A 25,541-nucleotide genomic window follows, 5' to 3' on the forward strand; every position below is an offset into this window, starting at 1 on the left:
TCTTTTTTACCAACATACAGTCAGGTGAGGAGGAAAGCACGCGTTCTTTCACCTCTAAGGTTTTACATGTCACGATGTCATAAAAATATACATCGTCTGATGCTTGCCAGGTTCTAAACTTATTTAAATCCAACCTCAGAAGAACAACAACATATCATATATGACATTATGTCATTTATTCAGACAAATCTAAGCCATTAAAACAGATACAGTGTGTGAAAAACTAAGCACACGTCATGATTGAGTAGCTTCAAGTATTCATTTTCAGTGTGACCTCATCAGTCACTTCCAACAACCCTCCCAGGCTGATGGCAACAACTGCTTCTCTGAGACGATCGTCTCTTTCCTCCCTGGCGTTGTGTTAATGAGCACCTTCATGCTGCACACCTGCAAACTGCCACAGCCTTCGCTTTTACAGAGGTGCTCATGTACACTCACACCTGCTGATGATCAATTAATCAATGTGATAAGCAGCTCCTAGTAGAGCAGGGCGATATGACCAAAAATATTTATCACCATATACATTTGAAAATTTGCGATAACAACATAACTGACGATATAATTGACACTAGACAAAATACTTTACAACTCCACAACTTTATTAGTGCAAAAAAAACATCAATGTATTTTCACTTAAACAAGCAGCTGTTTTTTATCTGCATTAAAGTTATATAAAAATGTAACAGTGCAAATGCAAATTTCTTGCTGACAGTTTAACCAAAAGGCATTTCCAGTGGAAACTGGCCGACATATCCTCAGCATAACCATGTAGAATATCCACAACACTTAAAAAGAGGTTATACACACACAATACGGTAATATTATGTTGAAGCACAGTACGTATCACTCCACGAGGCTCCGCCTACGATAGCCGTAATGCTCCCACAATCTATCAAGCGGTGCGGCTTCGTAGCTTAGCAAAGTCGTACTGAAACATTTGACAGATTTTCGAGCGTCGTGCACATAAAATCGTCTCGAGGTCAGTAAACACAACCAGAGTTCATACATAAGGCACACGGGATTATAAGGGGCTCTGTCGACTTTCAGAAAAATCAAAGGATTGATTTTAAGTGCGCCGTATTTTCCAAACAACACGGTAATAACGACGGCCCGCTAGCATGCGCTACCAAAAATAGTGCTTTGTTGTGTATCTGAGGGATGAAAGCTAAACCAGTTCCACACCAGTGAAGCTGCAGCATTTTTACAAACCAGTTCTGGTTCATCTGTTTCATTCAATGGTCCACTTTCCCCCTTCTCATTCTGCGTCGCAGCCATGTGCGTATGTAAACAAAGGCACTGCGCATGCGCATTTTACCCATATTCTATCGCCATATTTCATTTTCCTATTGTTGCCCAACATTACACCGGTGTTACCGGCTCCTAGCTCTTGCTGACCCTGTTGATTCTTGGGGAAGTAGTAGGATGTACTTATTTTCACTGCTTCTGCATCCAGATAAATACATTTAATGTTTTTCTTTTATGATCTTGTTAAATAAATAAATAATGGCATGCACTTAATCATCTTAGATTGTACTAGACTAGTTTTAAACCCTTCAAAAGGACCAGATTATTTTATTATGACCTGATATATAAACCCTTAGAGCTGCAGTAGGGTGTACTTTCTTTTTACCACGACTGCATAAAGGGTCAGTAAAATTAAAACAAACACTGACCCATGCAGGACGCTCTCCCTCGCTCTATTAATCTACTACCTCAGATTACACACGGCTGAAGTGATGCTAGGCTGTAGTTAAAGAGCACTAATCAAGGGTTCCTCACAATGGCAGCCAGTTAAACTTGATGAACGTCGCATTTATAATCATTTCCTTTGTGTGCGAGTGCAGCGCCCCGTCTTTAAAAGTGGAACCCAGCACAGATTTTTAGCTACAATTTGGAGATGTCGCCTTAACCCGCGGCAGCTGATTATTGTGCTACTGTTTTGCCAAGGAGACGTCTATAAGATGTGTGTGTGTGTGTGAGAACAGTTAGACCAAACTGCACGAGAATCAATACAATTAAATTAAAACGTGTCCATCCGATATTTTTATAATGCTCGTTGTTTGGTTCACATGTTTTCACACTCCTGTTTGATTGTATCGTGTCTGGTGAATAATGGGATTTTATTTCTATTAACATGTGTTAAAACAAACAGAAGCTACGGCCTTATTGCTCGCCACAGTGAGTAGCTCCACATGTTTGACTGAGGATGAAACACGTCCTTTCCCTTGCTGGGCGGATGTGTAAACAACGACCCCACGGAGCTTCAAATTAATATTATTTTAAAAATCTTTCTGAATGATAAGAGTTTGGTGTGCCTAAATGTTCTTCAGTAGCCTGGAAATGACAAAGCAATCACAAAGGATCTGGTTTCTAAAGCTACACAGTGATCGTGTACACTGCGTATAAAGCAATTACAACATTGTAAATATACTCTCCAGTAGTTTTCAGAGTTCAAGCAGATATATGTAAATACTTTGTTTCGTCCAGTTAAACCATTGGACCTTGGGTTTGCGTTATGCTGACACAGCAGCACATGAATGAAAAGAGACGATGCTCGATGTGGCAGTGATACAGGAAAGAGACAAAGAGACAGGAGTTTGAACGAACCACCACTGTAAGCGCTGGAACGATCTAGTAATAAAATCTAACGAATGGGGATTTTCAGCATCTCCATTTTTACACAGTAAATTTTGTTGCCCATCTAAAAAGCAGCACACAGCAGACTGGATTTATTTTCACCTTCATCTTTTTGCAGAATCCACTGGAAAATAAAATCCTGGGCAGCAAGTATGCAGCGTTGGACTCTGCAGCAGACGTGCTGTGAATTGGTCTTAAATCCCTAAATTTGTCTGCATTTACAGACCGCCATTGTCAGCTTAGATTGTCACAGTATAAATGTCTAAATGCATTTTTAGATATAAAAATATCGAATTAGAGTTGCACAGCTGGAATCTGTCAGTTATAAAGTCTTGCTATGCTACTTATCATCGTGGTTTTACACCTCGAAGGGGAAATTATTTTTAATAGATTAATCTGATGTGAGAAGATATGAGAAAAGACACAGTGATCCAGACATTTTCTATACAACAACAATGCTTTGGCTTCAGGGACCTGCTGATTCCAAGTCCAGATCATGTTCGGGCAGGTTTTTCCTCAAAATTAAAAATAAATAAATAAATAAAAATAGAGAGAGAGCAAGAGATGATTCTGAGTGGGAAAAGTGGAATATTGGCTGAGTTTATATGGAATTAGGGCTGCCACAAATGATTATTTTGATAGTCGACTAATCAGATCATCATCCATTGGACATAAAACGTACAGCTTATTGCACCAGCAGCATCTGCTCTTATATAAATATCATTAGCTTACAGCTTTAAGTGTTTAAGGTATGTGCTAACTAAAAATAAAGACAAGATGATAGTTTATTAAATTTTAATGAAATTTGCAGATTGTTTCGGTGAAGTTTAATAAACTCCTTGCTATCTAAAATATAACAGGACACCGGAGTAAATTCTCCAGCATCTCACACTTCTGATAATCAGCTGTCTGCTTGACGTTTATTCAGCTGTGTAAAAACTATAACTTTAATCTCAGCCAAACCGATTTACTCAGGAACAAATAAAATACTAAAAAAAGCCAAACAATAACATTTTTAAGTTATCTAAGTGACTTATATATCATGTTTAACCTGAGTAGCGAAAGACGGCGGTGGGTTTGAAAACGATTAGCGGGAGTCTGGTGTTCTCACGGCTCTAGTTAGCCTAGCCCCCGGCTAGCTATCAAGCTAGTGGGTAACAGACGTCTCCGAAAACGTTGGAGAGCTTTTGAAAATATGTGGTGTCTTGATAAACTGAGCAGATATTTGAGGTTTACACAGCTACATTCTCGCCTGAAAATATGTTAAACGTTTATTTTGTGACCCAGAAAGAATAATAAGAGTAATATTAAAACTAACTAGCTGCCGCCATTGTTGGAAACTGAGCTGGGCTGCGCTATGAATTCTGGGACACAGCTTCTTCTTCTTCGGGGTTTAACGGCAGCTGGCATCCTTGTACATGCAGTGCTGCCATCTTCTGTTTCAGTCCGTTATTACACTCTTAAATCCTACTACTTATTCCTGCGTCTTTTGTGATCTTACAAAGCTTCAAACGACGCGTCGACGATTTTGATAGTCGACTAATCGTGGCAGCCCTAAATGGAATGACCCTTCATGACACCAAAGAAGAGAAAGCACAGTACAAAAAAAAATAAAAAATAAAAATAAAGCGCCTTTTGGTTCCTGAAGCTATGAAACAGTTTAGTAATTACATTTAATCAGATTGTGTCCAGCAGGAAATATCATTTTTATGCGCAGGTCAGATCCCGCCTCAGAGATCTGCACCCAGTCACAGCGTAACTCAATAATGTGCTCGCTGCGGTCGGGATCAGGGCAGGGAGGCAGCGCCACAAACTGCTGGCTTTTATTCAAAGAAAGCGGCACTCGTGGAGTTGTATCGCCCTCCTGCATCTGACCAATCAAAGAAGGACTTAAAGGTTAAGTCATTACAAAACTATCACACCTGGCCTAGCACCTTCCCTTTGAATCTTAGACGTGTGAGAGCGAGGAACCTGCAGCTCTGTAACATTCACAGGAAAGAAAGTAACCTCTCCAGGGAGGCGAAGGAGTTTCTTCTCTTCGCTCTTCCGCTCAGTATCCTTCCGTGTTATCCTCGGGCATCTTGGAGCACGACCATGAGGGGAAAAAAGATCCAAAAACTGATTTCTGTCTACACACCTCCCAGCGCACCTCCCAGTGTTGCAGTGTCATGACAGCCAGAACCGACTGAGGACAGAATGGTACGCTGATGCTCTTCTTCATGCAACAATGCACAAGCGCTGACACCTGCATCAGATCTCACACCAATGCCACGCACCTCTGATGACACGAAGACGCCCGACTTGCACTGAGACATGCGCACACACACACACAGTCTCAGAAGTCCACCCTCCTCCTCCTCTGAACACCGTCAACATGGATCAGCTTGCATTGACTCATAAAGAAACTCCTAAAAATAAGTCTGCTGGCAGGGTGGAAACAGACAATGCAGAGCACGAATCAAAACATCACGTGTGAGCAGACACAAGACCAAAAAAAGTAGTAACAGTGGCCAAGAACACATATTATGTCTCCATAATTACACTCGTGCATAGCTCACTTAACACCAGCTCCACGCTGCAGAAATGGATGGTTGTAAACAAATGTGTTGAGCCACACACTGCTGACCTGAATCTCTTCATTGCTTAACCTGTGCCTCTGCAAAGCCTGCCACGCAACATGGCAACAGCCAGAGGGATCACCTGATATGCTCCGGTAGAGTCGGGATATCTCGTTTCTGCTTAGCTCACGAAAACGGAAATCCAGCCTAAAACTGAGACGTGGTTTTCTTTTTGGGCCCAGCAGGTTCAGCATTAAGACATCTGTGAGTATATAAATCAACAACATAACGTTAAAGATCCTGGGATTATCTAACCTACGCTTTTACTTCATATAAACTGTTAAATACTATACATCATCTCAGCTTTCAGCCAACGAAATCATCAACTGTTACCAAATTTAATGGTAAATGGTAAATGGCCTGTATTTGTATAGCGCTTTTACTAGTCCCGCCTAGGGACCCCAAAGCGCTTTTACACGTCCAGTCATCCACCCATTCACTCTCACATTCACACACTGGTGGAGGCAAGCTACAGTTGTAGCCACAGCTGCCCTGGGGCAGACTGACAGAAGCGAGGCTGCCATATCGCGCCATCGGCCCTTCTGGCCAACACCAGTAGGCGGTAGGTGAAGTGTCTTGCCCAAGGACACAACGACCGAGACTGTCCGAGCCGGGGCTCGAACCGGCAACCTTCCGATTACAAGGCGAACTCCCAACTCTTGAGCAACGATCGCCCTATTAATCAGCTGCATAAAGATAGATGAAACAATATCGCCCAAATAAAAGAAAATAAAGAAAAAGAAATCAGCTTTGGAGTTGGAACTAGTCAATAATAAAAGCAGAGCTCTTACAGAAGATGAAATTATAAAGTGTCTTTTTATGATCTTAATGAAACCATAGTTGGATGAAGTTTTGACTAAAAGGAAATTTATTCCAGAGAAAAAGAAAGAAAAATGTTGAATGTGAAAACTGGAGGAAGGTCAAATGTGTCAGAAATGAAAAGATGTTCAAGAAGGAAAGAAAAAAAACTGTCAGAGAAAATCTTTGTGACCTTTTCCAGGAGACTGACAGCAGTGTGAGACTGATGCGCTACATAAATGTGATTCTGCGTGAAACAAAGATAAACGTCTTCCTAAATAATTCTAGTCTGACCAACTGGCTGCTTCTGTGAATCAACACCCTTTTCTTCTATCCTAGTATCACTAAATACGCTTCTTGCTACCGTATCTGTGGCTAAATTGGAGATATCTGTTGGCACATGCCTAGCATGTATTGTAGCCGACAGATGCTAGGCCCTGAGTTGGAGTCAAACTTGCCAACAATGGCCAAGCGTGTGAGATTAGCTAAAAGCTGAGAGGACTATTGGCAACTTCCAGTGCAGTGATAAGATTTTCCAACCGGCAATTTCCATTAAAAATGCTCCGAGAGGTCCCAACACCACAAACCCAGCTGAGTCACCTGCGTCAGTCACTTGAATTTGTGGAGTTGAGGCCTAGCAGCTGACAGCTACAGCTCGCCATGTTTGCGGGCTGTGTCCCCAACTTCAGTTTCCACCTGTGGATTTTTATTTGCATTTTAATTCAGTTCAGTTCCATTTATATAATCTTACTTCCCAACTAAGGTCAACACACTCAATATCATAAGGTAAAGATCTACAATGATGGAGAGAAAAGCCCAACAAACTGAAGATCCCTATGAGGAAACTCTGTGACAGTGGGAAGGAAGAGCTCCCGTTTAACCCTTTAAAGCCGGTCGGAGCGGGCACGCTCTGTTTTGCGTAACTACTTTTAAATCCCGGTAGCTCTGCAACCACGTGAGCTAGCGCAATAATTGTTTTTGCATATGAAACCGGAGGAGTTGTACTTACATCTTATGCCATCAGCTTGTCCTCGGTCACAGTTTCCTTCCACATATAACTTTGCAAAAACTGCATAAAAAGCACTTGCAGCAACAAAAACATAATATTCCAGAAACACGCTTTGCTGATCCGATCAGCTGTTTGTAACACTTCCTACTTAGAATAGACGTCAGCGCGAACTTTTGCAAGTCCGCCATTACCTGCCCGAAACCGGAAGTGACATCATTTTCGCGGAAATGTAGTATTTTTTTTTACCATATAGCCTCATGAGCCTATACTGGTGTTTTTAAAAGTTATCTTTGACTTTATGACTTTCTGTGTGGTTTCTGGGATGCTTAGGACTCATATTGCACTGCTGGAAATAGTTTATTTTGATGCATATGCTGCTTGTTTGCAAATTTGCATTATAATATTTATTTTCGTTTTTCCTGCAGTGTATAAAAATTGGTGTATTTCAAAAATAAAACTATGAAGACACTCAAAATAAATTTCCTGTGGTGGGAAACTATTTTGTGCAACTTTTTTGTATTTACAGTTTTGAGGGATAAGCCTCTTAAATTTCTCCAACTAGGAATATATGTTAAAAAAACAAAAACGATTTTCAATTTTTTTTTGTAGTTTATTGCACTTTTTTGCAATTTATTTAAGTACTATGCACTTAATGCAGACATATTATTAAAATCTGGGCTATAATGGTTGTATTGATGTATAGCAACTTGAAATGCTCCCAAAAATGGCTCCACAGCATGTAAAAATACAATATAAGCTCTAGCGGACTTGGTTCTATGGTAGGTCTTAAAGGGTTAACAGGAAGAAAGCTCCAGCAGAACCAGGCTCAGGGAGGGGAAGCTATCGATATTTGTTTATGAATGATTATATTCACTGGACAGATGACAACCATTCAATGGGCTAATCACTTCCCAATGAGATGTGGCGCACACCTTAAACTCTGTTTCAGAAGACAAACCTCTGTGAATGGGAACTTTGAAATATTTCACAATGAAACACGTTGCAATCAAAAAGACGGTGGTTGTATTTACTTCCTGGATTCAAACAGGTTTTATCTGAGGTGTTGTTTTTCTTTTTTAACATACTTGTCCTTAACTCATCTACATCACAAACCTCTGGAATTGACCACATTAAATTAGGCCACTGCGTACTCAGATTCAAAGGAAGATTTGATTGTTTTTTAGGTTAAACATGACCATGAGAATGTTTAATGCTATTAAAAGACAGCGCCTCTGAGCTCTTTGATGAGTCAGCCTGATCTTCCAGTACTGATTCCTGAGATTAGACAGTGCTGAAAACACTGGGCTCCATTAGTCAATGATTTAAGGTCTTAGTTCAGAACAAGTCTGAGATCCTGAAACGCCACAATGTGCAATTGCTGCTTTGAGTTTTACACCACCATTAAAATTTCAGAAGTACAGGAACCTCGGTGCTTTTGAGTATTAGTAATATGCTCATCTATCAATCATTCAAACTTTACAAACCCTCTGAGTCAGCTTTCAATTCAATGCCAATGAAAGTCAAGCCTGTGAAGTATATTTGCTGCTGCATACTGAGCACCGTATTATCCTCAAACCTGCATGCCAGCGCTGCAGTCCGGTCATTTTGTATCAGTGACAATGCATAAACACGTAAACACATCAGCCTCTGGCTGATAATGTAATCTGGCAGCGGCCCCGAGGGCTGAGCAGAGTGGAGGAGAGCAGAGTGCCAAGCACTCCAGAGGCTAACTTTGCTCACCCGCTGTAACCCTAAAGCCGCTGCAGATTCTATTAGCGCTTCTGAACAGTTCAGTAAAGCATCAGCCTGCCAGTCTCCGCATTAATGATGAGCGTGCTTTAATAATACCCACATCTCTGCACAAAGACTCTGAGCCGCATTAGAAAACACAAATGTGTAGGCGTGTTTAAAAGTGTGCATCTCCTCAGATTTGCTTTTAATTCTTTCACAGTAAACAACGTGACGTCGTCTACTCGTCTTTGCCCACTTGTGAGAAACTGGTTCTGAATCAGAGGGCCCGTCCAGAGTGGAAACAGACTGCCCCCTGTTGTAGGCGCACTCTGACCCAACAGCCAGCTTTCTTTCAATTCCTGAGATTTTAATCCATCCATATAAAAATTAAAAAGCAGGTCATGCTTGAAAGAATGAACTGCTTTTCTCAGCTGCTCTTTAATAAAAATCTGCATTATTTCCCATCTAAAATGTGCAGAAATGTAAGTTAGTTTGAAGCAGAGGTAGAAAACGAAAGGCCTGCTCTCCTGGTCACTGGTGAATGAAATGTCTATTTTTATATCTAATAAAAAGGCTCTGAATAAAAGTACTGCTTGAATAACATTTGGTTCTTTTCTCAGAAACTTCATGATTTTAAATGCAAGACAAAAAAAACTTTAGTTTTCTTAAAACTGATGCAAAATCGTATCTTTTCCTGCACAAACGAACCACAGTTCTACATCTCTGCATGAGAAATGATGTTTTTCCTCTCAACAGCATTAATTCAGCATCTCTGATTAGGAGCGTGCTCTCGACGAGCTCATCCGAAACACAAAATTAATCCTGGATCAACAGTCTTTCTCAGAGATGTTTGATAAATTAGCTCCCTTATCTTTCCGAGGAATGGCGTTCTCTCGCCGACTATTGGCATTAGAGCAGAGCTCCGGTGTTAATCAACTCAGCGGTGCATATTCCTCCTAAATCCTGCGCTCAGTTACTGGATCATGTACTGTCCCATTTAGCAGAGGGTACGGAAAGAGTTTGCCCCACTTTTAAATTTTTGTTGACTCATCGATGCACATCTCCAAGGAGCATAATTAAAACGTGAAGCATCCAGGGGGAGTAGCAGCCCTCTGTGTCGGTATCACTGAATCATTTTATCAATGAATAAAATCCTGGGTGTATGTTGTTGGATGGCTTTTGCCCGCTGGTAGGAGCCAGACCTGGAGAGGGTGCCCGAGGACGAGCGCCTGGGGGCCCAGCCCAGCCAGGGGACATGGGTCCACCCTCCTGTGGGCCCACCACCCGCAGGAAGTGCCTTAGGGGTCGGGTGCAGTGTGTGCTGGGCCAGGGGTCAAGACCCTGGCGGACCGATCCCCATTTACCGAGACTAGTGACTGGGACATGGAACGTAACCTCTATGGTGGGGAAGGAGCCTGAGCTACTGCACGACACTAACAGGTACCAGCTAGATATAATCTAGCTCAGCGGTCTCCAACCTTTTTTGCGCCACGGACCGGTTTATGCCCGACAATATTTTCACGAACCGGCCTTTAAGGTGTCGCGGATAAATACAACAAAATAAAACTAGTACTGGTACCGAAAAAAAGAAATTTATTCATAACACACGTGAAAAGACCCAGGAAAACAGAGTAAACGATAAAAACGATAACAAAATAGCTGAAAACCGATAAAAAACCCTGAAAACTATACATTTCACACCTGAGCCTCAACTCTCGCAGCCCGGTACCAAACGACCGGTACCGGTCCGAGGCCCGGGGGTCGGGGACAGTCTGTGCTCTGGAACCAGTCTCCTGGAGAGGGGACGGACTCTGTCCTAGTCTGGAGCTGCTCTTGGTCCGGCGAGAAAGAGGTCTGGGTTTCTCTTAGGCTGTTGCCCCCACGACTCTGCCCCAGATAAGTGGAAGAAAATGTACGGATGGATAAAATCCTCACTCGCTGCTAGTAAACATAGATAACTCAGTTCTTTGGGGTGAACCTGTTCTCTTTTCTTTATTTTCTGTCATATATGAACCGTTCCAGCGGCGCATCCTCGTATTAAACATGTCTTAAATTTGAACTAATGATGTCAGTGCACGTCGAGGTAATCCACGTGAGCCAGAAGCTTCAGATTGATACCGTTTGTCTTCTTCTCTTGGGTCTGCATTAAAGCTGCACAATTAATCAAATTTTAATCTTGATCTCGATTTTGGCTTCTCACAGTGAAACGACTGCGATCGAGCGATACTGAAAACCCACGCTCTGCCAAAAGAACGCAAAGCAAAAAGGAATGAAGCGCTCCCTTAATCAGCACCTGACGGTCCCGGCTGCTTCCTGCGCTGCGCGGATTGCAGTGTCTTAGATGAGGCTGGATGAGTAACACCAGGTTAAAGACAGATTTATAACAAAATCCACACGTCTGGCACAGCTTTAGTCTGCAAACGCGCCCCTCAAAGCGGATCAGCTTTAGGGCAAGTGATGTTAACCAAGAACATATGCAGAGAGTGCTTCAGACTCTGTAGCATAAAGCAACACCACTAACTCATTCAACTGCCTGAAAACACACGGCAAACTGCAGCGTAATTAATGCACGAAGGCCAAGAGAAACAATGCGTGAACCGTCCAACACTGACTCAGACGCCCGTAGCGCACACCTGTCGGCAAAGACCCGCTGAAATTACCAACCCGACTGCACCCATGTTGGCGACAGATGTGTCCGGTCAACACGATGACTAATGTTGCTTCAGGAAAACGGTCAGAATATTGGTCAAAGGTGCAACACCTGTGCTGTATGCAACGTTTCCTTTCTCTCAGTTTTACTCACACCTTTCATGCAGGTGCAATGAATGAAGTGAAAGACGTTATACTTTTAGGAGATGCATCTAAGTCAGGAATCAACACACTGATACAAGTTTGTGTTAAGCTTTTGTTTTTCTTCTAGGAGATGCACTGAATCGAGGGTCCACTTTATTTACAGATGTGCAGATACGAAAGCAGCGTTCTGCTTATGATGTCAAAGACAGGAGAAATCCTTTTTTGGTCATCGGTGAGCACACACACCTGCTGTTTGAAACGTCTGTTTATGACGGCTTCAGCTTTCAGACAGGAACGAGCTGAGCGCCGGCATGAAATACGGATTATTTTCAGAAATAAAATCCCTAGAATAAAAACGAACGGTCTCCTTTAATGAAGACGTCCACAGATTCCGACAGCTGTAGAAACATTTATCCAGCTCTGACACCAATGACGCTTTTAGACGACTGAACTAATCTGTTCCTGAATATAGGTTGGACTTTAAAAGTTGTCCAGAGAGGGCTTTAAATGGGGTGATGAAGCAAACACAAATAGTGCATTAAAGTGGGACATTAACTATCAATGGATTTGAGGCTCTACTCAGCTCAGACACCACTAAATGCATATATTAGCAGCATGAATGGACTCAATGCTCCTTAACAAAATCTCATCTTTGGTACTCGCTAGGAAATACATGTGATCCCCCAGAGCAAATCACTGCACCGAACTTTTTCAGAGCTGAAAGGGTTTTCCTGTTGTTAGTCAGTACGGGGTTAGGGTGCACATCTACTGGCACCCTGCTGGTAAACCCAAAGGAAACCCTCACTGCACAGTACCTGCAAGGGCAAATAATTGGCAAGCTAACACCTTCTAGTTTCTGAAACTAAGCTCGTTCACTGGTTATCAGGTGGAGAGGTCACATTAAATGTTAGCTAGCTTCAGTTAGCTCTGCGTCCTCACAGGAAGAAGGTTGTGGGTCGACTCTTTCTCTGGACACCCTGGATTCCAGCTAACAGGGAAAATACTGCATATAAACTAAATTAAGGGTGTAACTCTGTAACCAACTTTGCACCTTTTAAAAACATTGTACCATTATTCTATGGTACGCTCTCTCTAAGATACAAGTGTCCCACATCAGGAATGCTTTGGTAACACACAACTGTACAGACTTATGGCTTCAGCACTCCTCACCCCGACCACCATCTGTCGGGAGAAGTCGGCTAATGCTAAACATCCTTTCAGAGAGATGACTGGTTGCCTTCACCAGAGCTGGATCTGAACAGTGAGAACATTTGTTGGATGTTAAGGTGTTTCATGAAGTCCAGAACAAACAGAAGCTGGCGAAGAACTTGCAACATTACAGATAATACAGAAACCATTTAGCACAGATATGAATACGAGCAGGAGTGCATTGACGTTTTAGCTTTCCCTGTTTGTGTCACTCAGGCACAAAAATCTTTGAAACCCACAGCGTTAGTGGGCTCTGCATCAGCGACAAGCAGCTGTACCCTAAAAAAGGCACACAAAGGAAAATCTGTGGAATCATGTGATACTTTTACTCTTCTGTAATCACTCTGACTTGGACCACCGGTGGACTGATGCACAGCTCCCTCTGCAGCCACACGGTGCTTCGATGTTTTGTTAAACATGTGTCTGCTATTCCAAGACCTGCAGGCAGCTGTGAGAAAAGCATAAATTCATGGATTTGCCTCCTTTAAGCAGCAGGGAAACGTCTCCACTTTATTTCTCACATGTGAATTTTCCAGGTTTTCTTGCTCTACTATAATATTAAAGCACTGTGGTGGCGAAGGCGATTATTTCTCAGCCAATGAGAAACAGGGTGACCTGTCACAGATGTACAGGATGGCAAAGCGAGAGTCGTCCACAGAGCCAGGAGCGCATGGCTGCTGAAACATGATCTGCAGTAATGTAAGATGGAAAAAGGGCCGCGTGGGTCCTGCCTGCGTAATTAAATTGCTCCACAGCTCTTTTTCTGCGTTTAAAGTATGCAAAACAGTGTCCATATGTCTGCTTTCTACTGCTTACGTGACAGTTTCTTGTTTCTCTTTGTTAATAAAGTAATCAATGCTAATTTATTAATGAGATCAGGGTAGCAGGTCTGATACATTGTATATTCCAGTGGAAAATTTCCACAGCATTTAAAAGGCTCTGTTTGCATGTTGCAAATAATCACATGGACTGCAGCAGCCTCCGTGAGGCTCGGTGCGCAGGTGGAGCCGTGGCTTTAATCGGAAACACGCGCTGGACAAATGGGGCTCAAATATTTCCATTAGCTGCTAATCTGTTGATTAACCCTTTAACCTCACGGCGCTCAGCCCGGTTACATCGACAGAAACTCGTAAGCAACAGCAGAAATGTTCGTGGAACTGATTATTGTGCGGGCACCGCACTGCTCCTACACTGACGCCGACCGCGGCGTTTCCCCGGAGGCTCCAAACTTTCCCGTGACCACGGCGGCTGCTCTGACCTTTAATGTGCTCGTTGACGACGCTCTCCAGCCGGTCCAGCCTCTCGATAATCCTCAAGGTTTCACCTTTGCTGTCCTCCTCCAACTTTCTCTCCGCCTCGCCGCCGCCGCCGCTCTCCGCAACTTTAGGACCGCTGTTGGCCACGTAGTTGGTGATCCAACCGACGTACAGCAGGCACACGATGTTGGTCATACCGCTCAGGATTACGCATGTCGACACCAAAGTTTTAGTTCTCCTTGTGCACAGCATCGCGACGTCCCTCCATGGGCAGGCAGGTGGATGCCAGGAGAGGACGCGCTCGAGAAATGTGTCCAAACGGAACTAGAGCGAGTCAGTTCGCCTGCGCGCGCTCACGGGCCCGGATCAGCATCTCCACATCAGCGCTTTCCACCGCCGCACGAGCGACACTTCAGGTTTTAATCCCAGAGATGAAAACACGGTGTCCCGCTAAGCTACCGGCGAGTTCAGCCGCAAAGCCGTGAGACGCAGCAACCCACCCCCCCACAACCCCATCCCACCGCTTCGTAGCCCTTGCACAGCCCAATCGGAGGGGAGGAGGAGGGGTTTGCTGGAGTCTGCCCGCCCCCCCACACAGCTGGAGCGCACAGAGGAGGGCGGAGGGGAGGAATGTGAGGAAGCTCAAGTGCAACGACCCAAACAGCGACGATCGGCGCGGTAACGGAAACCAAACCGGTTCGTGTAAGTAAGGAGCGGCATACCGCGTGTGTGCGCGAGCGCCGACTCTACAGGTAAGTCTACAGGTGAGCCTGTGGGTTCACGTGTGAAAGATTCTGCTGGTGAGCTTCACTCCTGTTTTATTAAAAATCATGACTGAGAAAATTATTTTTTATCATCCAAACCACAGTAGGAGGTCATCTGTACACGTCACATTTATATCTGCATTGGCTGTAAGACATATATATAACTTATTGTGTGTTGCACAAGCTTAAAGGTGAAACATCCCAGAAGTGTTCAGTTCAGATCATATTTGAAGCTTATTATTAAGCACGCTTCACTTTGTAGTTCTCATTTAGTTCGAGTTATATTTAGCTGCGAGCTGCATCATCACAACACAAATCGTCAGCTATTGGGCCATCACACGTTTGATTATTTTTTTTAGAATACTCGTGATGAACATCATCAGATTCAATTCATATTTAGCCAATTTTATGATTGCAGAGGTTCTGATTGGGCACTGGCACCGGGTTTCCTCGGTGAGCGTGAATAACTGTTGATTTAGTCATTTCTGCTGTGAATGTCCATGTGAAAGACACAATATAACTATAAATATAAATACATAACTCTATTTCAAAAAGACCTTGTGTAAAATGTAAATAAAGCACAGTGTAATATTTAAAAGGTGTTTAAAGCCTGTATTGATTAAAAATATATAGTCATGTTGAATCATAGTCATGCCATTGACATGATAAAAGTCGGTACAATGAGGAAACGTTAATCACTGTGTTGCATCACTCTTTCTTTTAACAACACTGTGTGCATCTTTGGAACCGAGGGGAACAAATCCTCTGGGTTTAAAAGTCGAATGTTTTCACATTCACACTTGTTCGTCTTTAATAACGTCCCAGAGGTTTAGCATCGCAATAACTGTTTAGGAATTACAGCCATTTATATACACAGCCCCCTTTTCAAAGTCTCAAAAATAAATGAACGATTGGCAGACAAGCCGGAGTATCCTGCTCGCTGTTAGGAGTAAAAGGTCTAGATTCCAACTGTTGAACTCCCAGTTGATCCAAATTATAGTGTGAAAGCATTCCAACAGTTTCTCAAGGCTAAGAATACGATATTGTTCCACATGCATGTGTAATATGTACGTCCCAGCCCTCCATCAGGTAATTCTCACATTTCTCACTGACATACTGTAACTCATCATGCAGATTATAGAATAATATCCATTATTACTTATAAAAACTCACCTGGTGGGCCTTGATGTGGGTGGCATGTGAGTCTTAGAGTTCATTCTGGAAACAGTGAACAGGTTTTCCGTCTGCAGCTGCAAATAAACATCGTGACACCATTTTTACAAAATCGACTGCTGCAGGTTTCACTGTTTTCCACATTACTCACAGCGAACATCTTCAGATTTAACTTTATTGGCCTCAGAATCTCATCTCTGATTTTTGCGGATGATGTGGTTCTGTTGGCTTCATCGGGTGGGGGCCTCCAGCTCGCACTGGAGCGGTTCGCAGCCGAGTGTGAAGCAGCGGGAATGAGGATTAGCACCTCCAAATCTGAGGCCATGGTTCTCAGTGCCCACTCCGGGTCGGGGATGAGTTCCTGCCCCAAGTGGAGGAGTTCAGGTATCTCGGGGTCTTGTTCGCGAGTGATGGGAGAAGGGAGCCGGAGATCGACAGACGGATTGGGGCTGCAGCTGCAGTAATGCGGACGCTGCACCGGTCCGTCGTGGTGAAGAGGGAGCTGAGTGTAAAAGCGAAGCTCTCAAATTACCGGTCGATCTACGTCCCTACCCTCACCTATGGCCACGAGCTGTGGGTAGTGACCGAAAGAACGAGATCGCGGATACAAGCGGCAGAAATGAGCTTCCTCATGGCTGGCCTCTCCCTTAGAGATAGGGTGAGAGGTTCGGCCATCCTGGAGGAGCTCAGAGTAGAGCCGCTGCTGCTCCACATCGAAAGGAGCCAGCTGAGGTGGTTCGGGCATCTGACAAGGATGCCCCCTGGGCGCCTCCTGGGTGAGGTGTTCCGGGCATGTCCCACCGGGAGGAGGCCCCGGGGCAGACCCAGGACACGCTGGAGAGATTATATCTCTCGGCTGGCCTGGGAACGCCTTGGTGTTCCCCCGGATAAGCTGGAGGAGGTGGCTGGGGAGAGGGAGGTCTGGGCCTCTCTGCTTAGGCTGCTGCCCCCGCGACCCGGCCTCGGATAAAGCGGATGAAGATGGATGGAACTTTATTAACATGAAAAAATGAAAACTATGACTTGAGGGCTAACTGTCAGAGAGTCTCTCCACCAAAGCAATTCTTATACAGCCCTTAACGAGGTCTACATATGTGCATATTATACAGACAATAAAAATGTACCGTCATGGCTTTGCTGCCAGTGAGTGGTTTACTCAAAGGCCTCTGGTGGGCATCACTTTATATGAGCACACACACACATGATCACCGACCACCTAGCGTTGCTGTACCTGAGAGCTAAAAGAACTTCAGAGCTTCACACCACCAGCAGATGGATCTCACAGTGAGGGCCTCTAGGCTCCAGCTTTTATCTTTGTCTTTCATCCACTGCTTCACCAATCGCACACACACTCGTGCAGACACACACTCTTGCAGACACACACGCGGCACTGAATTGAAAACTCGCCATTCACCCAAGAGCACTCTGGCAGATTCAGCTGACTTGCCGAGGGTATAAATAATGCATTAGATCTAAAATATTAAGGCTCTCTGGTCTATGCCGCTTTCAATCTCGTCTGACTGACTGTCTGTCAGTCTGTCTGGGTCTCTCGCTCTTTCTCTTCCCTCATTTTGGCCAAAAAGGAGGCAAAATGTCGTCGATTTTACTGTGTTTGGAGCAAGGAAAACACTAAAAACCCACTAAAAGGGTTCAATCTTTGTCCTCCTGTAATGCAAGCAGACAATTGTTGAAGTGAACCTGATGAGTATCCTCAAAGCAATCAGGCATCAAAGACGTCTCAGTGTCATCAAAAATACGCTCCAAAACTGTAGCATCAGAGTTAGTGTGCTCAGGACACGCAGACTGAACATTACCATCACGTCTGTCACTTTATAACTGGCGTGGATGGTGACAGGTCCCCAGGCATCTTTACTGCTGTAGTGTCACACAGGGGGGGGGACCTGTTTTCACCAGTGTACCCTAAGGCCTTTTCCACTCGTATTAAAATTATTTGATAAAATCGGATTTCTGAGCAGCGATTGCCTTGGGGAAGACCTTAGGCCTGAGATGCAATTATTACATCAGTTCACAGATTTAAGTTCTATGCAGCAAAGATGCTTTCAAGTCTACAGTGTTTTAAATGTTTAAAGGACACAGCTAACCACTTTAAGTCTCATGCAACTGTTGCAGCTTGCAGACGTAGTTTAAAGTGGCTCGCAAGATTACGAGGTCAGGGATCCTGCATGCTCAACTGCCTCAACATTAAAACCATCCAACTAAGAGCATGGATGTGAGACCTTTACCTGTAGGCTTTTTAATTTGAAAGAGTTATTTCTGCACAATCTGGATCTGAAGAGCCGAGCTCTTTATAGTCTTCTTCAGGCCTGTCCGGAGCAGGCAAACTGAGCTTGAGCCCAGAGGGAACCATCCATTGTTTTCTCTTTTCTTTGAGGCGGTGACCTACGATACAACCAATAAGCTGCTTATAATGCTTTAGATCCCTTCCCAGGTGATTCAGGCGCCACTCCTTTGCTGATCTACATGATGGCAGAGGGTGAAAGAAGAAATTCCTCGGTGCACGTGACCCTAATGACTCGCCTCTCAGAGGAATTTGTTTAATGTGGATTCTGGCTAAATGACGTTGTGACTGAATAACTTGAAAGTGCAGCGTGGTGATCTCCATGACACACAGCGGTTCCCAAAATATCCTTGCCATTTTGGAATGAGTCTGGCATGATTTGAAATTCCGGTTTAATATCAGAGGACGTCGTCTCTTCGAGTTGTTTCAGCAATATAGAGCTGATTATGTGGGAGCATGCCCGGCTGCAACAAGGGCGTAATTAAATCAGCTCACGGGTGGATCAATTGAAAAGTCCTCTGTGTTGACAAGTGTTTGCTGTGACAGAGAGGACGAGGAGCCGGGCCCCTGCGCTGCAAGCTAATGTCACAATCAGCTGAGATGAATGACCACAGAGAATCGAACAGCAATGCACAACGTTTTCTTTTTGTTATCTACGTTCAGTGTTTCGTGTTTCACAGCAGTCTTACAAACCAAATATAGCTCGGAACAATTTATTATAGAACCTACTCAACAAATTAGTAAAAATATCTGGTGTATATCAAAAAACTCTAACCTTCAGCTTATTCAATATAAAATACTTCACCGGGTCCACTGCACTGCTCAAAAATGCCAGAAATGGTTCTGCTTCGATGTGAAATATGCACACATATCTCCATGCTCTGTGGCTCTGCAGCCTTGTTCAGCAGCTCTCGCTACAAGTAACTAGATCACTTTTCACCATGATTGGCTGTCTCATCCCATTACCAGCATGTCTCTGTCTGCTGGGGGACACCATAACAATTACTGATCATGTCCACAATCCCAAACTATTACTCATAGCGTTAACTGTTGGCAAAGAGACAATCCCAGTGAACTGGAAAACAAGGATCATCATCAGTTTGACTCAGAGTACAGTTCACATTCTGTAGGATCTTCATTTATATTAGTTTATTTATCAAGATTATGGTCTTTGTCCTGTTCTTTCTCTTTCTTCTCTTATTCCTTTCTCTCTTTTTTTCTCCTTTTACCTTCTCCCTCCTCATCTGTTTGTATTATTGTACATAATACAGCAGATCCACCCTGGTAGAAATGACTGTCGCTCCCTGTTTCCTCTGTTTCCCAGTGTATGTCCTGTCCTCTCGCCTCTCCCAGATAATTTATTGACTTGTTTAGCTAATGACTGTGTAAATGAAATGAGTCAGGCCCTGTATTATTACTGTTATTGTTATTATTATTATTGTTTTGTTGCTGTTATTATTATTGACAAATTTCACAGCAGTAAAGCACGAACAATAAATCCATTAAGCCGTGTGTGCGCTGGACACTGGTGGATTATAAAGGTACTGCAGACAGAGCACAAGGAAAAAAAAAATAATAATAATAATAATAATATATAAATAAATTAAAAAAAAAAAAAAATAAATATATATATATATATATATATATATATATATATATATATATATATATATATATATATATATATATATATATATATATATATATATATATATATATATATATATATATATATATATATACATACAGTGGGGCAAAAAAGTATTTAGCCAGCCACCGATTGTGCAAGTTCCCCCACTTAAAATGATGACAGAGGTCAGTAATTTGCACCAGAGGTACACTTCAACTGTGAGAGACAGAATGTGAAAAAAAAATCCATGAATTCACATGGTAGGATTTGTAAAGAATTTATTCGTAAATCAGGGTGGAAAATAAGTATTTGGTCAATAACAAAAATACAACTCAATACTTTGTAACATAACCTTTGTTGGCAATAACAGAGGTCAAACGTTTACTATAGGTCTTTACCAGGTTTGCACACACAGTAGCTGGTATTTTGGCCCATTCATCCATGCAGATCTTCTCAAGAGCAGTGATGTTTTGGGGCTGTCGCCGAGCAACACGAACTTTCAACTCCCGCCACAGATTTTCTATGGGGTTGAGGTCTGGAGTCTGGCTAGGCCACTCCAGGACTTTCAAATGCTTCTTACGGAGCCACTCCTTTGTTGCCCGGGCGGTGTGTTTTGGATCATTGTCATGTTGGAAGACCCAGCCTCGTTTCATCTTCAAAATTCTCACTGATGGAAGGAGGTTTTGGCTCAAAATCTCACGATACTTGGCCCCATTCATTCTGTCCTTAACACGGATCAGTCGTCCTGTCCCCTTGGCAGAAAAACAGCCCCATAGCATGATGTTTCCACCCCCATGCTTCACAGTAGGTATGGTGTTCTTGGGATGCAACTCAGTATTCTTCTTCCTCCAAACACGACGAGTTGAGTTTATACCAAAAAGTTCTACTTTGGTTTCATCTGACCACATGACATTCTCCCAATCCTCTGCTGTATCATCCATGTGCTCTCTGGCAAACTTCAGACGGGCCTGGACATGCACTGGCTTCAGCAGCGGAACACGTCTGGCACTGCGGGATTTGATTCCCTGCCGTTGTAGTGTGTTACTGATGGTGACCTTTGTTACTTTGGTCCCAGCTCTCTGCAGGTCATTCACCCGGTCCCCCCGTGTGGTTCTGGGATCTTTGCTCACCGTTCTCATGATCATTTTGACCCCACGGGATGAGATCTTGCGTGGAGCCCCAGATCGAGGGAGATTATCAGTGGTCTTGTATGTCTTCCATTTTCTGATGATTGCTCCCACAGTTGATTTTTTCACACCAAGCTGCTTGCCTATTGTAGATTCACTCTTCCCAGTCTGGTGCAGGTCTACAATTCTTTTCCTGGTGTCCTTCGAAAGCTCTTTGGTCTTGGCCATGGCGGAGTTTGGAGTCTGACTGGTTGAGGCTGTGGACAGGTGTCTTTTATACAGATGATGAGGACAAACAGGTGCCATTCATACAGGTAACGAGTGGGGGACAGAAAAGCTTCTTACAGAAGACGTTACAGGTCTGTGAGAGCCAGGGATTTTCCTTGTTTGAGGTGACCAAATACTTATTTTCCACCCTGATTTACGAATAAATTCTTTACAAATCCTACCATGTGAATTCATGGATTTTTTTTTCACATTCTGTCTCTCACAGTTGAAGTGTACCTCTGGTGCAAATTACTGACCTCTGTCATCATTTTAAGTGGGGGAACTTGCACAATCGGTGGCTGACTAAATACTTTTTTGCCCCACTGTATATATATATATATTATAATAATAATAAATTTATTTATGTATTTATTTATTTATATATATATAATTTTCTATATTTTACATTCACGTGTCATCAAAAGTTTTTGAAATGCAAATTAAAAATAAATGAATAAAAAAAAAAAAAGCAAAAATCGATGTTTGTGAATAAGAATTCTTAAATTAGGCCACACCCCATTTTTTTTCAAAATAAGAGAAAACATTTACCTTACTTTCTGTTATTCTGGTGAATAAAGAATATTTTGTAATCAATCACCAAAAGCATGTTGGTGGGTGTTAGAATAGCTGACCGGTGCACTGAAGTAAACTCTGTGTGGGAGCAGAGTGAAAACTGTTTCGTCTGACTGATTTGCATTTGACATTTTGCATTCTCACATCCATCAGCTCAGGGCTGCGGTGCATGTGCGACACTGGCTAATAACTGAATAACTGAGCTTTTTCATATCGTTTGTGTTAAAGAACATCAGCACATACATGTCACTGGCATCTTTGTTTCTGAAATATGAACGAACTGCTTTTTAACTGCTTTTGTTGGATAAATAAAACATTTTTAAAACACTTTACAAACTTAAAAAAAACTATTTTTGCTGCTTTTTTCTTTTTAACCTGTAATGCACGAGGAAGAAAACCTGATTTCAATTAACTGAATAAAAATGGAGTCATCTGTGTGTAAGAGCTCCACACGTATCTGAAGCACCTTGTGCTTGTGCAGAGCACGCTGTGTGAAAACGGATGTTTCAGAGAGTCCTGGCAGGTTTGTGTTTCAGTGAAGTGCTACAAGATAAAAGCTCCTCCATCCTAACCTGAAGCACCTATAAGATGCTTTTATCTCTCGAAACTGCTTGTCTTCAAGTTCAGGTGAGACAAAGTACTCGTGCTTCTAAAGGCGCGAGTTCACACACCTAAAATGAGGATCTCTACAAGAAGATTTCTTGGCCTTGTAGTAACCCCAGCCTCACCTGACTCTAAACCCTTTTGCTAACGTGTTCTCCACTCAGTCGCAGGGCTCCTGTGGTGCACTCAGACTGAAATTCGCTTCCCAAAGCCTGCCTGCTGCCTTTGCCTCTTGCTATCTCCCCCTTTGTGTGTTTTTTCCTGCAGAACGTCAATCACGAGTGAACCTTTCAAACTTTTATTGTCTCCATCTCATAAAGTGGATTCTTACCTCTTTATTGAGTCGCAGCAGGTCAAGAGAGGTATTTATCGTCTGTGGAAGTAAAAATGCTCGAAAAAGACTTCCTACATTTATCTGTGGAAAGCCAAGGTGAACAGATACTCTGTGTCATCTTTCTGCACATTAAGACAAAGAGGCCTCAGAACAGATCAGTGACCCTGAATGCAGGATGCAAACAGGTTTCTATCGCACATGGCTGACTTCCACAGACACAAACAAAGCGTTTTGCTGTTTGGTTGCTTAAACAGGGTTAAAATAACACATTCTTCTTCATTAGCCGGCTACACAACAGTAATGTGTGCCACAAAGCGTTAAATACCTCATTTGTCTTTGCTTGTGTAAAAGCAGCGAGACATGAATATTCAAATTTCTGGTTATTGTAATTCATCTGTAAAACTAAACAGTTTTACTTTAGTTTATTTTTTTTCTTTTCCTCATTTGGGTCATTGAGGACTTTTTCTCCTCTTTTGTGTCAAAGTTCACTTCCTGTTTTATTTTGAAGTTTAATTCCTATTGCTCTTTTCTGTTGAGTCCACCCATACCTTATGGATATTTAGTCAGGGTTTTTATCAGGTCATTATTACACCTCCCCGCTGTTTCTGAATCTCATATGTTACTTTTTGCTGACTTCCTGTTTCATGGATTTTAATTGCTTGTTAGATTCGTCCGTCTCTGTGTACCATTTTTTTTGTTCAAACTCAAATGAAAGGTTGTTGTTTTCCCACTAACCTGCCCCTCACCTGGTTAAATGCATTTATGAACATTTATTAAAAAACAACAGACACACGGCACAGACAGTCGCTGAGCATTCTTCTCAGCCAGGATGAAAGATGACGACCCAACCAAAGCAAGCAGCACTGCTAAAATCAACACTCTCACAACACTCTTGAAGCTGACTTCCAAATTGTTGCAGTTAGTGTGGTTTTATAGGCGAGTGACGTAGCCCCTCAGCTGAAGTCCACACAGACTATAAATTACACTAATTCATACAATGTGGTAATGAAAAACTTGAACACCCATAAAGCCGATGAAACACTGCAGGGTGAACTCGGTTTAATTATTCGGTTCACAGCAGTTTGTTGCTTGTGCAGAAATCGTGGTAACAGCCGAGGACACTGACGGGCTGTGCAGGTGAGACGTGGGAAGCGCACCTCCTCTCAGAAACTAAACAGAAGTCATTCATCAGCGTGTGCAGCAGGTTTGAAACCATGAAGCTGCTCCAAAACAAAACAGATGGAAATGTGCTGAGGACGTTGTGCGCTCACACTCAGCTGTGTGTGTGTGGTGAGTTCACTGACCCACTTCTGCACAAAAGCCTCTCTGCTCGTCTCCTGCTGCACCACTGAAGTCCAAGGCAGATATTTTTGCACTTTTTTCCAGCGACTACGTTTCTCTACGTGTACGTTTTGCTTTTTTATTTTTTTTATTTATTTATTTTTTTTTAGCAAAGTGAATCAAACTGAGTGTCCTCTGTCAGAGCTGGTTACCAGTCTATGCGGTCTGCTGTCCACCCTTTTTTTGTTTGGTTCTTTTGCATCAGAATTATTGTCTAAAGGCGAAGAAAGATGCCCAACGGATTTACTTTACCAAATGGACCATCCCAGCCTTGCCGTAATGGTCCATTTGATTCACCTTTTATTGTTTATTTTATTTTATTTTCACTTGTTACACACGGGACAGACATGACTGGGAGAAAGAAAGAGAGGTATGGAAAGAAAAACAGCGGGGAAGAGGGACGGTGATAAAGGGCAAAAAACAAAAACCAACAAAACAAACAGACGAAAAATCCATCCATCAATCACCTGGATCACCTGTTGAGAAAGAAGAAAAAGAAAACAAGCAAAAAAAGAGAGTAACACAATAAACAACATCATGATGATCTATGTGAATATGACAGTAAAAGTGCAGTGACGTGCCCGTGAGCTCCGTCGGCAGCCAGCTGTGCCAGAGTGACCGAGCCCGGGGGTGAAGACTCCAAACCGCCCTCCGACGCCAGGGGTGAGGTTGTACACCCTGATGGTCTTCTGGATGCCGTGTAGCGTGCCCACCCCGAAGGACCTATATGTATGTGTTATGACAGTGTGAGTAATGTGAATGTCTAAGTTGGGGGTTAAAATTGAGGCACAGGCAGCCAGAAGGGGACAGAAGGGGGGCTGCCCACCCTGCACCCTGGTGATACACCTTTACCCCACGGCCCTGCATGTGTGGCTGATTGTGGTGGAGCAGGAGGCAGCTGGAGATGGGGAGGGAAGGAAGGGAGGGGTGGCTACAGTGACTACAGACGTTTGTTTTTTTTATGAAGTAAATTTGCACATTCGTCCAAATAAAGATGAGAGATAAAGAAAAAAATGGAACCATGGACTCGAGCAGGTATGGAACTAACCAACCAATGGTTGACTGACTCCAGATATCTGGAGACTGCGAAGCTGCCCTGCTGGCACATAGTGACTCTTATTATACAAAGTAAATGCTTCGATTTTTTCCTTAAATTTGTCACCTGTTTGCACATGAATGTTGATACATTTCAGTAACTAAACTAAACTTTTTTTATGTTTTAGTAACTAGTTATGAATTCTACAGCCTTCCTCAGCTCCACTTGTTTCATGCTTTAGTAATAAGCGAGTAAGTGAGACAGCAGCACTATCGTTTGTCTTGGCACAGACTCCACACCCAGGGAGAAAGGAGCAGCTGCCAACAGGAACAACCAGGCTGCA

At 43.0% G+C, this 25,541-nt stretch overlaps 1 protein-coding gene across 2 annotated transcripts in view; it reads right to left on the minus strand.

Moving 5' to 3' along the window:
• The window catches only part of galnt18a (UDP-N-acetyl-alpha-D-galactosamine:polypeptide N-acetylgalactosaminyltransferase 18a), a 232,302-nt gene extending 217,773 nt beyond the window's left edge, over positions 1-14,529 (minus strand). For both annotated transcript variants that reach the window (XM_087844204.1, XM_087844203.1), the window contains exon 1: positions 14,054-14,529. In XM_087844204.1, the coding sequence (XP_087700330.1) occupies positions 14,054-14,303 (250 nt within the window). In that variant the 5' untranslated portion in view covers positions 14,304-14,529. The remainder of the gene's footprint in view (positions 1-14,053) is intronic.
• Between the last annotated feature and the right edge of the window lie 11,012 nt (positions 14,530-25,541).

Source organism: Neolamprologus brichardi, chromosome 7, assembly GCF_056152115.1.
Source record: "Neolamprologus brichardi isolate AB-2024 chromosome 7, ASM5615211v1, whole genome shotgun sequence".
Taxonomy (NCBI): domain Eukaryota; kingdom Metazoa; phylum Chordata; class Actinopteri; order Cichliformes; family Cichlidae; genus Neolamprologus; species Neolamprologus brichardi.